Below are 19016 nucleotides of genomic sequence, written 5' to 3'. Positions count from 1 at the left end.
TGAAAATTGTAACCTGATAAAAAATTAAAAATCGTAAATTGTCAAAATGGCTGTTGTGGTACTATTACAGCGACAGAAAATGGCACTGATTAGACCATTTCTCATGCAGCAAGCACGTATTATGGGGGGGGGGTTTCTCCCCTTTTTTCAGCATTTCCTTTATAATTATGCTTTCTTATTTAAAAGAATGGAAGACCAAATCTAGAATGCATAACTATATTTTATTCCAATATTGATTTTTTTTCAGTATACATAATTTGTCTGCCAGATTCTCTTAAAAGGAAAAATGAATAACTTAACAACCTGCCATCCCATTCCTATTTCTTTCTTTCTTTTTTTATTAAGCATTGTTAGGAAAAGGAAAAGGAAAAAATTACACAAATAAAGATGGGAAACATAACGAAGTAAAAAATAAAGCACAAAATACTGTAGATAAATATGTAACAACCAGAGGTGGGTTTCAGCAGATTCTGACCAGTTCTGGAGAACCGGTAGCGAAAATTTTGAGTAGTTCGGAGAACCGGTAGTAAAAATTCTGACTGGCCCCACCCCCATCTATTCTCTGCCTCCCAAGTCCCAGCTGATTGGGAGCAAATGGGGAGTTTGCAGTAACCTTCCCCTGCCACGCCCACTAAGCCGCGCCCACCAAGCCACACCCACAGAAACGGTAGTAAAAAAATTTGAAACCAACCACTGGTAACAACATATCTTTATGCTTTTTGTTAATTATAAAACTGTGTCGCACTTTTACAGAAAACAAGTTACGTTTTTTTAAAAAAGTAACAATGTCTTCCTATTGATAAAGGGTATTAAAAAGTTAGTATTTACATGAATTGCAATTTTCCCTATAATTTTTATTTGCGGGGAGGATTGATTTTTCTCATTGTTCCAAAACTTCTGTAAATTATGTATATCTTAATTCTTCCTCCTCATGGGAATTATTGGGATGACATGAATGAATTCTTTGCAATAAGGGGTGGTCTCCAGAATTGTCCTATTCCTGAAAAGAAATTATGGAATATAAATTAGGGGGTGGAATGTGAGCAAGCAATTCCATCATAGCAATGTAACCTCCTGGCTTCTCTCATTAGATATGAAAGTTGCAGTATAAGGAAGCCAAGAAAGTGTTGATTGTTGGCTATAAAAAAATGTCCAGGTCAAAAATGTCAAGAAGGAAAACCTTTTATTAACAAACTCAACCTCACAAGAAAAGATGGCATACTCTTCAATAGGTTTGGATTAGGGGACTGGCCTCTCATACTAATGCTAAAAAAGGCATTCATCTTTTGAAAAGTTTTATGTAAAGAAAACAATTGAATAGAGTCCACTCCAAAGTCCAATGAGAAATATGTGTAGCACCTAGAGAAGCAAGATTTCACCCAGGGTAACTTATTTTGTTAACAAGTCCCCAGATGCTATGCCTTCTAAAGTGCCTGTTGGGTTCTATGCCTCTGTCTTCTGCCTTAATTTTACCTGTATAATGAGCTCCTACATATAATCATTCTTCTTACACTCACTGTTTTCTATGGAGGCTCCCACACATTGTGTGACTTTGGCACCAAGCTGGAAGTAACAGCAGTGGCAACAACCTCTTAGATGCCCTTCCTCTAGAATCACAAGACCTCAAAGACTTGGTAAGCAAGGAATCCCAGGGAAATGAAATAGGAAATTAGAAAGAAAGTGTAGGATCTTTTCATGTTGTTTCTCAAATAATTGGAAGAGGGGTCTTATAAATTTCCCTGTCCCTATTTTTCTTTTTCTTTTGCATCATTAACCTTAGGTGATTCATTGTCCTGAGGATGAGTAATTTTTTTAAATGCTTGTTTGTAAATATATGAACATATTTCTGTAATTGTATTTTAAGAATGCTTATATTGGAGAGAGGATATTCAGATCGATCCTTCCTTCCTTCCTTCCTTCCTTCCTTCCTTCCTTCCTTCCTTCCCTGCCTGTCAGACAAAACTTCAGATTACCAATAAAACTCAACTGAAAGTAATAAAATCTCAGCCTCACAATAGGTAAAAGCAGCTGACAGTCAACAAGCTATATCAATGAGAAATTTAACCAGAAATTTAACACTTTGATTAAATCATTTAAATCACCCTAACCCTAACTCCCCCCATTTCCCTTCTTTCCTCATTTTTCGAACTACATAAACTTTGCTATCAAACCAATCTGTTTCATCAATATGCCTATTATCTCACCAAATTCCCTTCCTATTTGATGTACTGTGCACTTCAGCTGATCAAAAATCTACAAATCCTAATTACTTGTTTTTATCCCTCCCATCTAATATTCAGAACCAAGGATTTGTTTGGGTTTTTCAAAAAAAAATCCTGAAGTTTCCTTCATAGATCATGACTGCAACTGTTGTCTAATTGTGTGTGTGTGTGTGTGTGTGTGTGTTTTAAATAAATACTGTAAGATCCAAAGGAGCTATTTTAATCTGGGACAGCAAAATGAGTCAAAAGTCTGTAAAGACTGAAAAACTATTATCCCTTAAGCTTTAGTCTATTATCACATAAGCTTCATCCACAAAAACAAGGATCCATGAAAGATTAGAAGACAATAAACTTGTTGAAGATCCAAATTGTTTTTAACTCACAAAAATACCGCTTTTCTCCTTTTTCCTTAAAGAAAACTGCAACTCTGATCAGAGCAGAACTATAGCAAAAAAAATGGATTGTTTAACACAATTCAGCCATTTTCCTCTTTAAACTTTTTTATCCATTCCCAAATACTTTTTTCTATGCAAAGTTGAAAAAGATGAGAATAGGGATACATATCCTTTGTTCCTTCCTAACATCTTTGAAAATAAAAGAGCGAAGAATTCAACTCTTCCAGATATCGGATCTCCGGGTCTTTCGCCGTGCCCTGAAAACTTTTCTTTTCCATCAAGCAGGGCTGTCGTGAAACCTCCCCCCCCCCTTTTTTTTTTTTTTTTTTTGTTTTTTAGCTTTTAATCTGTCAATGGGTTTTAATTCGAATTGTTTTAAATTTGGGCCAAAGTATGTAATTCTTTTAATAATTTTAAATTTTGTATTGGTATGTGTTTTAGTTCTGGCTGTGCACCGCCCTGAGTCCACTAGAAGGGCGGTATACAAATTGAATAAAATAAATAAATAAAATAAATAAATAAAGCAGCTCTTGATCATAAAATAGAACAATTTTGTGCATGTCTCAGAAGAGTGCAGCATACGACTTCAGCAACAGAGTGGTCAATGCCTAGAATGCACTACCTGACTCTGTGGTTTCTTCCCCAAACCCCCACAACTTTAACCTTAGACTGTCTACTGTTGACCTCACCCCATTCCTAAGAGGACTGTAAGGGGCATGCATAAGCGCATTAAGGTGCCTACAGTCCCTGTCCTAATGTCCCCATTTATTCATATCCATTTCATGTATTCATAATCATGTTTATACTTATATCTGTTATCCTATACATGCGTGACAAATAAATAAAACAAATAAATAAATTATAGTGAAATTTTGTAGAAAGGTATTCTAAGCCCTAACTGACCTGAATAGAAATTATTTCTCCCAGAGATTGGCAAATGCAATTCCATAATTATTGACCATTGGTACGACTGTCTAGAACTGATAACAATTACAGATCAAACATCTAGAAGGCATATAGAGTTCTGATATATAGAATTGAAGCCTTGGTTGCCCTTTTCCAGGGCTGTGATAATTAGGCAGGAGTAATTAGAATCAGAAAAAGTTAGGATTACCACCTGCAGTATTTGGATATCCATCAGTCGATAGGTGGAATTCTATAATATATACACTATATTATAGAACTAGATAACTAGCTAGATAACTAGCTAAATGAAAAGAGCTGTAAAAGTGATTGTGTAAATGGCTAGATACATTAATATTAATATTTTGATTTTATAAAACCTACATAGATTTTAAACAGTACCTTTGTAAACTATTGTTGATTAATATATTTATGGATTGAGAAAAAAAACAATAGAAAAGTCAGGACCACATAAATCACAAGGTAGGAACAATTTTTTTTTTTTAAATTTATAAACTTTATTAAAACAGATATAAAACACATAAAACACATATGACAAAAACATAAAAATACATTTTACAATAAACATTTATAAATAATCAATCATTTGAAGTGTTTGTTTCGTAATGGTCTTTCAAGTAATACAGTTATACTTATTCCCTTAAATCTTAACTTAATAGTTTCTTATTGCCTTTTTTCCCTCTTCTCTCTTCTGCTCTCTAAGACTTCTGCTTTAATAATCTGTATATTATATTATTCCCTCTGTAGGTTTATTCGCCCATAAGGAAGTAATTATATGCACACTTGTACTTCTATTCTATCTGACTTCTAGTTATATTTCTTCCATAGTAGCCATATGCCATTGATACCATTTATTCCAGACTTTATAAAATTCAGTGTCTTCTTTTTCCTTCAGCTCTTTTGTCAGCCTGTCCATTTCGGCACATTGTGTGATTTTATCTATTATTTCTTCTTCCATTGGGGTTTTTTCCAATTTCCAATTTTTGGCATATGTTATCCTTGCTGCCGTTAAAATATGTATTAACAAGTATTTTATTTCTTTGGGGTAGAATTTTGTAAAGATTCCTAACAGGAAGGTTCGGGTTTCTTATCTATTTGTAGTTTGGTGATTTGTTCTAGCCATTTCTTAATATTAGACCAAAATTTCTTTGCCGCCGGGCATGTCCACCATAGGTGGTAAAAGGTGCCTTGTGGATTCTTGCATTTCCAACATGCCGAACTGTTTTTTGGGTTTATTTTGGCCAATTATTTTATTTTGTAGATGACATATGCCACCTGTAAAACATCTTTAGCTGGTTCTCCTTGTATGCCACCACCAATGTTGTTTTTGTATTCATTTGCCAGAATTCTTCCCATCTCTCCAATTCTATTGAGTACTTAAAGTTTTGCATCCATTTGATCATCGTATTTTTAACTATTTTCTCCTCCATCTTATACCTCAACAGAAATTTGTAAATTTTACTAATTAATTTATCTCCAGAATCTAATATAATTTTATCTAGTTCCTGTTTTTCTTTACATATTTCATACGTTTTTATGTATTCCTTATGTTTTGATTGTATCTGTGAGAAGGTCCACCAATCGATTTCTCTATTTAACTCTGTTTCCAATTGTTGTTTGGATTTCAGTTTTCCTTGATGGTCAATTAGGTCTTTATATCTAATTATATTTTTGGGTTCTGTTAGGTTTGGGTGTTTTAGCGCTTCTGAAGGTGAAAACCAAATCGGGATTTTTGTATATTGTTGTTTTTTAATTTTTAACCAAGTTAGTAATAGAGCATTTCTGAGTGTATGTCTTTTAAAGTAGGTGTGTGACTTGTATTTTTCCTCCCATAAAAAGGAATGCCAGCCCATTTGTAAGTCATGGCCTTCAATAGTTAATATTCTGCTGTTATTCAACTCCATCCAATCTTTAACCCATACTAGTTCTGCCGCTTGGTAATAAAGTTCCCAATCTGGGAGTGCTGTTCCTCCTCTTTCCTTGGAGTCCTGGAGTAATTTTAATTTTATTCGTGGACGTTTCCCCTGCCATATAAATTTAGAAATGATCTTGTTTAAGCTCACAAAAAAAAAAAAATTCTAATTTAATTGGTGCAACCTGGAACAAATACAACAATTTTGGTAGTGTATTCATTTTGATAGTGGAGATTCTTCCCATAGGTGAGATTTGTTGCTTTTTCCAATTGTCCAGGTCTTTTTTTTATCTGTGTTATTAGTTTGTCATAATTATTTTATTTTATAGAGGAGGTTCTTGGTGAGAGCCAAATACCTAAATATTTAATTTTATTAGTCACTTGAATTTGTATACTATTCTCCAATTCTATCTCCTGAGTTTTCGTCAGATTTTTAACTAATAATGTTGATTTATTTCTATTTATCTTTAAACCAGCCACCTCTCCATAATCTTCTATTTTCTTAAGAAGTTTTGGTACTACTTCTAGTGGTTCTTATGCTATAAGTACAAGATCATCGGCAAAAGCCTGGGTCTTGTATTCTTCTCGTCTCACTTTTAATCCTTTAATTTCTTGGTCCTCCCTAATTTTTTTTAACAAGATCTCCAAGGAAAGGATATACAGTAGAGGGGAAAGTGGACAGCCTTGTCTGACCCCTTTTGTTATGTCAAATTGGTCTGTCATATCATCATTCAAAATTACCTTTGCTGTTTGTTTCATGTATATTTCTCCTATAATATTTTCCAGATTTGGTCCAAATTGCATACTCTTTAACTGTTCTTTTAGGAATTTCCAATTTAAATTATTGAACGCTTTTTGGGCATCAAGGAAAACCAGCGCAAATTGTTTCTCCGGGTGGGCTTCATAATATTCAAGTGCATTTATTATCACTCTCATATTGTTCTTAATTTGGCAGCCCAGTAGGAATCCATTTTGGTCCAAATGAATGTAGTTGTTCAATACTTTTTTAAGTCTTTCCGCTATAATTATGGCGAACACTTTGTAATCTGTGTTTAGTAAAGATATTGGTCTGTAATTCTGGATTAATTGGAGGTTAGTATCCTCTTTCGGTATGATGGTAATTATTGCTTCCGTCCAGATCCGTGGGATTTTTGCTTTCTCTAAGGCCTCGTTATATACCTCCAGCATGATCTCTCCTATTGTTTCTTGCACTGGCTTATATAATTCCCCCGGTAGTCCGTCAGGTCCTGGAGTTTTGTTATTTTTTAGTTTTTTCAGTGCTGTATCCAATTCCAACATAGTTATTGGTCTGTTTAAAATTTCTCTTTGCTCGTCTGTGATGTGAGGCATATCCGATCTTTGTATGTATTGTTTTATCTTTTCTACTTCTACTTCTTCTTGTTTGAATAAATTGGCATAGAATGTCTGGATGATTTCTTTTTTTCTGTTTCCTGCTATAATGGATTTCCCCATTTGAACCTCTAAGTTGGTATATCATTCTTTTACCTCTGTCCTTTTTCAATCTATAGGCCAGCCATCTTCCTGTTTTATTCGCAAATTTGAAGTAATTCTGCTTGGCCATTTTTATTTTCTGTGCTAGTTCTTTTTGGTTCATCAAATTTAAATTATGTTTTATTGTTTTCCACTCTTCCTTTGTCTTTTTATTCTGGGGGTATTGTTGGAGTTTATGTTCTATATTTTTTAAATCTTCCTGTAATTTATTTAGCTGTTGTTTTCTTTCTTTGTTCTTTTTTCCTGTATATGCTATATACGCTTTTTCCTGTATATAGTTATATACGCTTTTGCCATGTCCCATGTATTCTGAATAGAGGTATCCTCTTTCTTGTTTGTTTTAAAGAACAAATTTAATTCTTTTTCTAGCATTTCTTTAAATTCTTTTTGTTTACAAATTCTTTGATTCATTGTCCATCTTCTGAACCTTTTGACTCCTTTCCAATTTACCAGTATTAGGTTATGGTCTGCCCATTGATTCACTTCTATCTCTATTTTATCTACCCCGTTTCTGATCCAAGCCATGTCAATCCTGGACCAGGATTGGTGGGGGTGAGAGTAGAAGGTAAATTGGTTCTGATCTTCATGAGTTTCCCTCCAAACATCTCTCAAATTTAGTTCCATGGCCATATCAAAAAATTATTTGGGAATAGTCTCTTTTTTTCTCTTGTTCTTTTTAGTTGTTTTATAGTCCTTTTTCACATCTACTATCGCATTATAGTCACCAATTATGCAGATATCTTCGTATTCCAGCTCAACTATTTTATTATGTATGCCCTTAAAAAATTCATGTTGATTTTGGTTTGGTGCATATATATTACTACTAGCAGTATTTTCCTATTTTCCAATATTAATTCAGTCATGACTGTTCTGCCATCTTCGTCTGCATATATTACCGTATTTTCCGGCGTATAAGATGACTTTTTAACACAGGAAAATCACCTCAAAAGTCGGGGGTCGTCTTATACGCCGGGTACCCGAATCTGAGTTGCTGGCGCTGACCGCTGACGCTACGGGAGCGCCAACAACATTGAGGGGAAGTTGTGCCGATCTCGTCAAGGCTGCATGCCGCTGAATACTGGACCCAGATGATTGCTACGCGGAGCTTCCCCCTCCGTCCCAGGCATCCAGGGGGATATTACCGACGCTCCGACTTCCCCAGCTGACCCACAGTGATGGCGAGCTCCACCTGTCTGGGGAAGTCGGAGCGTCGGTAATATCCCGCTGGATGCCTGGGGGAAGCTCCGCTCAGAAACCCGCTGGTTCCAGCATTGAGTGGCATGCAGATTTGATGAGATCCACACAGCTTCCCGAATCTGAGTTGCTGGCGCTGACTGATGATGCTATGGGAGCGCCGACAACATTGAGGGGAAGCTGTGCCGATCTCGTCAAGGCTGTATGCCGCTCAATGCTGGACCCAGCTGGTTTCTGCGCGGAGCTTCCCCCGCCGTCCCAGGCATCCAGGGGGATATTACCGACGCTCCGACTTCCCCAGACAGGTGGGGCTCGCCATCATTGGGGGTCAGCTGGGGAAGTCGGAGCGTCGGTAATATCCCCCTGGATGCCTGGGACGGCGGGGGAAGCTCCACGCAGAAACCAGCTGGGTCCAGCATTGAGCAGCATACAGCCTTGACGAGATCGGCACAGCTTCCCCTCAATGTTGTCGGCGCTCCCATAGCATCATCAGTCAGCGCCAGCAACTCAGATTCGGGAAGCTGTGCCGATCTCGTCAAGGCTGTATGCCGCTCAATGCTGGACCCAGCTGGTTTCTGCGCGGAGTTTCACAGCAGAGAGAAGAAGCTGGATTTTGCTTTCCATTGCAGACACCAGATCGGCCCCCTGCAAGCTCTCGTCTCTGGAGGAGCCCGACCAAAGTTTCCAGTGCCACTTCAGGGAGCGCTCCTCGAAAGATGAGATCTTGCAGGGGGCTGATCTGGCGTCTGCAATGGAGAGCAAAATCCAGCTGCTCCCCGGACCAGTCACCATTTACCGCTCCGAGTCCCAAGCATCAGGAAACGAAGGCTGCCTTGTGCCGCAAATATAGCAAGGCAGAATCCTGATGCTGCACTTTCAGTAGAGAGATGAGAGAGATGCCATCGGCTGGCGCAAATATACCAAGGCGAATGCTCATGCCGCACAAGTTCAAGTAGTGCTTCGCTCCCACACTTCTTCCAGCCCTCAGTCTCTCAGGGAGATGCTTGACTTCCTCTCAGCCCCAAGACACTGGCTGGCCATTGAGATGAGAGAGAGAGAGAATGAGAGAGAAAGAGAGAGAATCAGAATGAGACAAAGAGAGAAAGAGACAAAGAATGAAAGAGAGAGAATCAAAGAATCAGAGAATGAGAGAGAGAGAGACAAAATGAAAGAGAATCAGAATGAGAGAGAGAAAGTGGGGGGGAGAGGAAAAAGGGGACAGAGAAAGAGAATGAGAGAGTGGGGGGAGAGAAGGGGAGAGAGAAAGAGAGAAAGTGGGAGAAAGAGAGAGAAAGAGGGTGGAGAAAGAATGAGAGAAAGAGAGAATGAGAGAGTGGGGGAGAGAGAGAGGGGGGAGAGAGAAAGAGAGAATGAGAAAGAGTGGGAGAGAAAGAAAGAGGGAGAGAGAGAGAGAGAGAAAGCGAAAATGAGAGAGAAAGAGTGGGAGACAGAGAGAGAGAGAGACAGAGAGGAGGGAGAGTGCCTGAAGGACCCCATCCTGTACTGGGAGTCCAGATGATTACATTAACAGTAACAATATTTAATCTTCCTGTATTTTTAAAGCTTTTATATGTTTCCGTCCCCTATTGCAGTGCAGGCTCCAACATGTTGTACTTACTATAGCCTTCAGCACCCATACAAAAAAAATTTATATCCCTGGTTTATGGTTAATATGCCCAATTTATGGTATTTCAGCCAGAAGTAATCTGCATTATACCGGATAATGCACTTAAGTTCAATTTAAACCTTAAGCAGAATGGCTTGCCTCAAGTCTTTATGACTAAGCATGTTTGCTTTAACCAGGCTTTATGCCAATACTATGTAATTGGAAACTGTTTTTAGTAAAACCTTAAAAGTGTTTTCCCCCCCTCTTTTTTAAGAAAATGGATGAGGAAGGATATAAGTGCTTTGTTGGCTGGGTAAAATCATTATTGTCTGAACCGCGAAATTTAAAATTATGAAGTTGGTGGTCCCTGAGGTCCAAAAGGTTGAGGACCCCTGGCCTAAGACCATCGGAAAACACATATTTTTGATGGTTTTAGGAATAACTTTATCGTTGGAGGTCACCACAACATGAGGAACTGTATTAAAGGGTTGCGGCATTAGGAAGGTTGAGAACCACTTCCTTAGCTGCTTGCCTTGCTTCGCTTGCCTTGCTTCGCTTGCCTGAATCCATTCCATCAGCAAGCAACTCCCTGCCTGCAATCAAGCAGGCAGGGAGTTGTGGACTTCAACTCCAAGAATTCCTCAGCCAGCAAAACAAAGCTGGCTGAGGAATTCTGGGAGTTGAAGTCTACAAGTCTTAAAGTTGCCAAGGTTGGAGACCCCTGTTCTATTGGGTAAGTTTTTTTCCCCTTTGGGATCTTTAAAAAAAATAGTTATTTAGGGGTTTTTTTAGTTGTTCTTTTTTAGACCTAGCCATTTAAAGTTTAGGAAGTTTAAAATTTAGCTTTCATATAAAAATAAAAATAAAATAAAATAATATTTGTGCAGCTTTCTGAGATTTAGTGTGTTTTTGTAGTGTTTCACTCTAACTACACAAACACACAAAATCTCACAAAGCTGTATGTGGAATTTTGTGTGTGTAAAGTGTGAAAGTTGGGTTTTTGGGCTTTTTGTGGCTGTGTGAGGTTCCTGCTTGTTTCAGGGGCCATTTTGGGTCTAGCACAGCTGCTTTTACATTGTGGGTGAGCCAGTTGATGTTTTTTTAATTTTTATTTGGTGTGTGTTGGAAGAGGGGTAGTCTTATACGGTGAGTATAGCCCAAACCCTATATTTTAACAGGAAAATTGGGGGGTCGTCTTATACGCCCAGTCGTCTTATACACCGGAAAATACGGTAATTTCGAAAGGATCCAATCTTTAACGTAAACCGCCACTCCCCTATTCTTTTTTGAAGTCAAAGATGTATATAATTCCCTAGTTTGGAATTTTCTAAGATTTTTTGGTGTCTTTTTTTTATATGTACTTCCTGAAGACAAGTCACATCCGCTCCTATTTTTCGTAGTTTTGTAAAAATTTGGGATCTTTTTTTTTGGTGCATTCAAGCCGTTAATATTTACAGAAAAAAGTTTCAAGGCCTCTTCCATTGTCTAATGTAGCTGTTTTTTTGTATATCTTGTTTCCATCCGCGTTTTTGTCCTCGCACCTTCTCTCTCCTCTCTTTCTTTTTCTTGGTTTGTCCTTACGGTAGGAACAGATTATTATATCAAAGTCGATGGATAGGATAGCTATGTAAGACAGTTAATATCTGAATTAATTTGCAATTCAGGAGGAATTGTCTTACTTATTCACTGGGAATGAACCTGTATATCACCAGTAGGATTGCACTCTTTATTTCAAAGGCCATTTCAAAGAGAACACAATATTTAGATCAGAATGTAACTGTAAGAGTGATGAATTACTACAAACATGTTCTTTGTATCTACTTGTATATATATATATTAGTTTTATATTTCTGATATGCCGTAATCAAACAACTAGATCAATAAATATTCCATCCCATCCCATCCCGAATGTTGTACATAACAACTCTGAGGTGTTACATATTCACAGTGTTTTCTTTAGGATTAACAAATCTGGGCTACAAAACTGGATAATCACTAAATGATTTTCTGTATTTCTTTTTGCCATCAGATGGCCTTCTGGATTTTTGCAGCCCATGCCTGTTTGCCTGTGGTTGCTATTGTGCTATACATTGGATATATCTTAGTTGGAATGTAAAACAGAACAGAAAGTTCACCAGAAAAATGATGGTCACTGATGCCAAAAGGAGACTTGGAGAAGGTTAATGCATCGGTAGTCTTGCTTCTCCTGGCATTCAATTAATTTTTTCTGTCCACACTCAGATCCATGGATCGTGAAAATTACAACACCAGCCACCCTGACTTTCTCCTCCTTGGCTTGTCCACTCGGCCAGAACAGGAGCACTTCCTTTTTGTTACCTTCCTCGTTCTGTATCTGCTGAACATGACTGGGAACCTGCTGATCATCTTTTTGATCCGTTCTGATGCCCGGCTCCTCCATGCACCTATGTATTTCTTTCTCAGTCACCTCTCCTTTGTGGAAGTCTGCTTCACCTCAACTACAATTCCCAAGATGCTGCACAATCTCCGCACAGGCTGCAAGAACATTGCTTTCACTAACTGCATGATCCAGATGTATTTCTTTCTGGCCTTTGCTATCACTGAAAACTTCCTGCTGGGCGCCATGGCACTGGATCGCTTTATGGCCATCTGCCTGCCATTACGCTATCCTGTGCTGATGAAACCACTGCAGTGTCATATCATGGTATTTGTGGCATGGTTGCTGGCCCACCTTCATGCCCTCTTGCATACCATATTGATGTCCAGGCTTTCCTTCTGTGATCATCATGAGATACCTCATTTCTTCTGTGACTTCCAGCCTTTAGTGGTGATGGCCTGCTCTAATAAGAGCCTCAGTGAAATGTTGAGTTTCTTTGAAGGAGGAACAATTATTATTGGCAACTTCATTCTCATTCTTGTCTCCTACATTCGCATTGTCCAAGTTGTGCTTCGGGTTCCTTCTGGCCAAGGTCGGAGCAAAGCCTTCCAAACCTGTGCTTCTCACCTGACTGTTGTGACCCTCTTCTATGGTTCCGCAATTGGGGTCTATTTCCGGCCACTCTCTTCCTATTCTGGGGACAAGGACAAGGTGGCTACTGTTATGTACACTGTGGTGACCCCCATGCTCAACCCCTTCATATATAGCTTAAGGAATGCAGACATGAAAGCTGCCCTCCACAGAGCACTGAATAAACTAAGAAATGCTTTGCAGAAGTCACAGACTATCAACAGCTGATGTCAAATATGGGGTGCCAGATCAAAAATAGAAGAAGTATGGTTCTTTGGAGAAGTTTATTTGATGCAGTGTCTTACACATTTAGCATGTTTTTTTTTTTTATTTCTAAAGAACCAAATTTTTATTTTTAACCCAGTATGTGAGTCTTCACATTTTGGTTTTTTTAAAAAATGAACATACAGAGTTTATGTTCATCTTCCTCAGCTAAGTGCTCACCCGAATGTTGAACTACAACTCCCATCAAACAGTCAAACAGTGTATATGGATATGGATGATGGGAGCTGTAGTCCAACCCTCGGAGTGCTGGCTGTCTCAGAAACCTTGATAAAGTATCAAGTACCTGAAGACCTGGCTCTGCCAACTTGCTTGGGGTGTGCATAGAGCATGCAACCTCAAAATTTGAAGGACCACCCATCCCCCTTCATACTTTATTCTATTCTTGTATTAACTGCCTTCTAATGGGGTACAATATTAAATGGTTTTTATGTTTTTAACTGTGCCTAGAATTGCTCTGTGAGTGAAATTGGCAATTTCTAAATTTGATGTGCAAAAATTAAATAAAGAACAGGTGTACATGATGATCTGCATAAAAAAAGCAGTCCTTGTTTTGTCATTAACTATAAATTTGTTAATCCAAAATAAATACTACCTGTGATTATATGATGGTCAAGCAAGCTTTTGATTCCAGAATTAATAGAACGGATAACTGTTAAGAGGCAGTGTGGTGCAATGGCTAAATAATTGGTCTAGACAGATCTTTGCTCATCTGTGAAGTTGTCTAGATGACTTTGGGCCAGAGATTCACTCTTTCCCCAGAATACCTCACCAGTTAGGAGCCATGATACCTTGGTCATCTCACATCTGAATTACTGCAAAGCACCTGACGTAGGGCTGCCTTTGAAGACCATTCATCTTGTCCAGAAGGCAGTGATGCTGACAGTGATGGGCATGTTGCATTCTGTCCACATGTTCCCTGGTTGCCATTTGGCTTCTGAGGACATTTCAAGGTGCTGGTTATTACTTATAAAGCCCTGCTTTGCATACGGCCTACTTATATTTGAAGGACCATCTATGTTTTCACCTATCTGGTCAGGTCAGCAAGAATGGCACACTCAAGATCTTGTCAATTAAGCAGGGTCATAGGAATTGGGAAGCATGTCTTCTAGGAGTTGGCTCAGAGACACTATGGAGTCCGCCTTCCTCAAAATGGGTATAATAAATAAAAATAAAATATGAGTGGAATGAAGGATAATAACCTGAACTCCTGTTGCCCATATACATTTCTTCTGAAAGAGACGTGAGGAAGAAACATGCAATAATGATGATCAATCTTAGGTCATTCAGTCGATCACCAATCCATCTTTATAATTGACCTCACAAAATAGAAACTGTCAACAAAAATATATTTTACCATCTTATATTCTTATATAATTGCCAAAGTGGGCAAGCTAAACATTGTTCTGTTCAAACGGATCATTTTCTTCTCCAGGAATTGCACTACTGTTAAATTTCTAAGACCCAAACATAAGATTACTACCATTTTATACTGCCTACTTATGTGGTTTTCTATTACTGTTATTTTAATAATCTCTCTATATTGTTATTGCAAAGCAACTGACATTGACTAAAATACAAGATCAGATAATTTTAAAAGTACTTGGTTTTTATTTCTATTTGGGGAGATTAAGGCTGAAAAAAAGTTAAATATATACCTAATGCTATAAGCCACCCAGAGTCGCTTCAAAATGAGCTGGGTGACAAAAATAAATAAATAATATAAAATATAAAATAAAATCCGCTGTGGATCTATAAGAAAACTTACCCAGTAGAAGAACAGCCTTATTAAGGCCAACTCAGAAACTCAAAAAGTATTATGCAAATGTGAAAATTGATCAGAACTCTGACTCCAACCTGGAAAACAATGTTGGAAAGCTTCCGAAGGTTGCATCAGTTGGAGAAAGCTTAGTCCAGACAAATGCATTGCAGTTTATCCTTGCAAACACTTAACCTTAAGAATCCAATCCCATGTACATGCTACTCAGAGATATGCCACATTTGAGTTTAATGAGACACATTCCCAGATAAGATTTTGACCTATGGATTTGGAAAGAAGCCATAAGAAGCTCCCTGAGACTGGAGTCTAACTAAAGATGCCCTCAGTTTATTCAGACTTACCGCATTTCATGAACTAAACTTACATTGCCCAATGTCCAGAGATGAAGTAGGCAAGAGCAATATCCATTACAAAGCAGGGAAGTTGAGACAGGGCCTTCCCATCCATTCTAGGCAGCCTTATTGCTCACAAGAGTTGCCATCCAGTCCTGGGGATTGGGAGATCAGGACCAAGCAACCCTCAGAATATCCATGCCCTCAGGACATGTATCCACTTTTCTATTATGCACACATCTGGACTGAAAGTTCATCATAAAATGCACATATTCAAAACTTTAAAAAAAAAAGCATTCAAAACAGAACCAAAAAAAAAAAACCCCAACCTTACAAGTTAAATTTATGGGCTATTGCAATCTCTTCATAGGTAGGAAAAAGTGGTGCTGAAGTCCGGGGTGATTACTTCCGATTGCATAGAGTCAATTTGTAAAGCACACTGAGCCTTAACAAAAGATCTCCAGCTAGTTGAAATAAAAAGCTTGAGCTTTTAATTAAAAATGCAAAACAAAAAGTTTGGCGTGTGTGTGTGTGTGTGTGTGTGTGTGTGTGTGTGTGTGTTTGTAAATTACCAAGTAGCAATTCTATCAAAGAAAAGATTGATCTTGCCTTTGCTTGATTTTTTTTTCCTTCTCATTTTCGGCTTTCCTGGATGATAATCTGTCAAAATAATCGCAAAACTTGAAAGTTTTGCTAGTATTACTCAGAACATTGTTCAGGTTGTGCTCCTGTGCTCCCCACTCTTGTTGATGTTTAAAAAAATATCCACACAGGAAGAAACAATATCCATCTTTGTTTTAATCGTGGTAGAACTATTAGCGTTATTTTGGCTTCTGAAGAAACAAAACATTACTGTTGGTTGAAATTTATTGTTAATTTCCCTTTAAAATGGCAGTTTATTTTTTTATATTTATAAAATTCTTCAGAACTGAATTATTTCTTCTAATTTATGTTGTTAATGAACTCACTGGCCGTATCATTAGAATGCTTTTTCTGGCTCTTCAGCTTGCAAATGAATTGTGTGATTTAGCCTGTCTCTCCCATGCTGTTGCATACTGGCAAATTCAGCTACATTCTAAGGCTCTGAAACTTTTGGTCTTTCCTTCCTTGCTGTATCTCATGGCATATTAGAAAGAAGCATCCAAATCAGTTTTAAACATTGGAAATGTATATACAATCATCTTTGATAGCAAACATTGACATTCCTCATAGGAAACAGTTTGTGTAATCTAGCCTTGCTATTACCAATTATTTTCTTTTAAAAACCCTACAGGATTCTTTAGTTGATTCAATGTTCTTGACTTTCCATACCTAGGAAGGAAGGGATTCTCTAAATCTAAATCTTTTTGTTGTTCAAAGGCATCCTGCAGTCGCATCAACCTCTTACCAAAATGAAATTCTGCTTGATGGGACTATAGATGATTTTGAGAACTGTATTTTGGGACAATTTACCAAACACCAATAAATGAAGCAAACAAAATATGCAAGTTTTGCTCATATCCATCTACTTGCCCCAAGATCTCTCCTCTCCTCAAATGACATGTCATCAAAGAACGCAATCAACTCCGGGTAATTAAAAGCAAATGATTGTAAGGAAGCTGTTCTAATTGTCCACTTTGTAATGCAAAATTGTGTCAGGTTTATGTTTTCCTGTTGAAAGTGTTGAAAAGGCAAGACATCTTGACAAAGTTCTCATAATAATGGTCAGATTACCTGCCCATTCCACAGAGAAAATAGCTTCCCATAAATACACTTTCTGACACATTCTCATTTCTTTCTTTGAACACATGATATTCCTCTCCAACTTTATCCCCACAATAATCGTGGACATAATGATAGGACCATAGTGTTGCCATATCAAGGCTTCAAATCTCCAGAAAGTCACTATATGATAGCAAAAATCTAAATGTATCCCTTTGCCTCCATCTAGCTGCATGTTGGAGTTTTGCAGCCCAAATGCACAACTGTATGCAGGGAGTTTCTTAATCTAGTAATCCAAGAATTAAAGCAGACTGAAGTATCATAGGAGATCCCTGAAAAGAATAACGGAATAACAGAGTTGGAAAGGACCTTGGAGATGTTCTAGTCCAATTCCCGACTCAAGCAGGAGACCCTATACCACTTCAGACAGATGGTTGTCCAATATCTTCTTAAAAACCTCCAGTGATGGAGTGTCCACAAAGCCTGAGTTACAAAGATTTAGCCACAAAGAGATGTTTTTACAGAGAGTGGCATATTTTGATAAAGTAATCTGCAGCATACCCCAAGCTTTCACTATGCTGGGAAAGGTAAGCCAGCATGATCTGGTGATAAAACCAGGAAATGGAAATGGTGAGTTCTTGGCCTCCCTTGGGCATGAAAGCCATGAAATCTAACTTGGTGACTTGAAATCAGTCCCTCTGTCTTGATCCAACCCTCTTCATTAGATTGCTGTTGTGAGGAAAGGAGGAAGAGGAATGAGTATTAAGATGTTCATTGCCTTGAGTTATATGTGTGTGTATAAAAAGGTAGGATAAAAATACAACAACAACAACAGCAGCAGCAACAACAACAACAATAATAATAATAGACATGACCGAGTTGCTAAATTAATCCATTGGTCATTAAATACGCCTTAAATACGCATTAAAAAATACGCCTTACCTGTATCCAAAAACTCATGGAAAAAGTTTTTCCATAAAGTGGAAGAAGTTGTTGAAAATGAGATGATGAAGATCTTATGGAACTTTCGAATACAGACATCATTTGGAACACAACACACCAGATATCACAGTTATCAAAAACCAAAGCGTACAATTTATTGATATTGCTGTACTAGGAGACACCAGAGTCGAAGAAAAAGAACTGGAAAAAATCACGAAATATTGTGACCTGGCCATCGAAACTACGTGATTATGGATGAAACATGTAACAGTGATACCCATTGGGGCACTGGGTACCATGTCCAAGAATTTTATAAAATACATCAAGAAATTGCAGCTTCCTGCAATAACACCAGCAGAACTGCAAAAAACTGTGTTACTTGGAACAGCGGTCACCAACTGGTGGTCCGTGGACCACTGGTGGTCCGCAAGAAAATTTTGGTGGTCCGCAGAAAAGTTATTGCATTTTTTATATTGCACTAAATCATGGATCCTCAAACTACAGTCCCTGGGCTTGATATGTGCAATGAACGGTTGTCTTGCTGCACAGAGTCTCCTCCTTCAGGGTCTTTTTGTGTGGATCGGAGGGGGGCAGAAATTCCAACTTGGGGTCTGCTTCAGCCTCCTGGTGCGGGGCTTTGGGCAAAGGCTGGAGGGAAGTGCTGCTGGTGGCAAAGAGCTGGAGAGCCTTGTTCCAGTGGGACTGCATCATGGCCTGGAACTGGTTGCCCATCTCAGCCCGCTGAGCCTCCAGGCGCCATTACCTGACCTTGCACTCTCACAGGTCTTCCCTCTGCTTGGAAAGCCTATGCTCCTAGTCCTGAGTGAAGTGCTTCTGTTGAGCCTCCTTCTTGGTCAGATCCAATTTGAACTGAGCCAGCTGTTTGGCCAACTCTTTCTCATGATGGCTGCTTAGCTCCAACAACTGCTTCCTGTTGGGGCCCTAAGGAGCCTGGACAGGGAGGCGAAGAGTGGCTGGCGCCCCTTGACATGAGTGACATCAAGATGGCCACACCCACCCAGTCACATGACCACCTAGCCACGCCCACCCAGCCAGTCATCAGGCAGATCATATTAGTGGTCCACGGGATTTAAAATTATGAATTTAGTGGTCCCTGAGGTCCGAAAGGTTGGTGACCCCTGACTTGGAACACTGTACATCTTAAGAAGATACTTGGTTGATATCTAGGATGCTGGCAACAACCCATACCAGTCATTAACACCAGTTA

General features: G+C 38.5%; 1 protein-coding gene across 1 annotated transcript; it reads left to right on the top strand.

Moving 5' to 3' along the window:
* Positions 1 to 11801: 11801 nt before the first annotated feature.
* Positions 11802 to 13040, top strand: LOC117675654 (olfactory receptor 1L4-like). Its single transcript, XM_034434555.2, has one exon. The coding sequence runs from the start codon at positions 12011 to 12013 to the stop codon at positions 12977 to 12979; it is 969 nt and encodes a 322-aa protein (XP_034290446.2). The 5' UTR covers positions 11802 to 12010; the 3' UTR covers positions 12980 to 13040.
* Positions 13041 to 19016: the final 5976 nt, after the last annotated feature.

This window comes from Pantherophis guttatus, chromosome 2 (genome assembly GCF_059756535.1).
Source record: "Pantherophis guttatus breed Tessera chromosome 2, ASM5975653v1, whole genome shotgun sequence".
Taxonomy (NCBI): domain Eukaryota; kingdom Metazoa; phylum Chordata; class Lepidosauria; order Squamata; family Colubridae; genus Pantherophis; species Pantherophis guttatus.
Note: the sequence above shows the minus strand (reverse complement) of the source record. Positions and strands in the feature narration are given on the sequence as shown.

What these genes read in the sequence shown, in the direction of transcription:
- LOC117675654 (XM_034434555.2), top strand. Translation starts at nt 12,011, where the DNA reads ATGGATCGTGAAAATTACAACACCAGCCACCCTGACTTTCTCCTCCTT.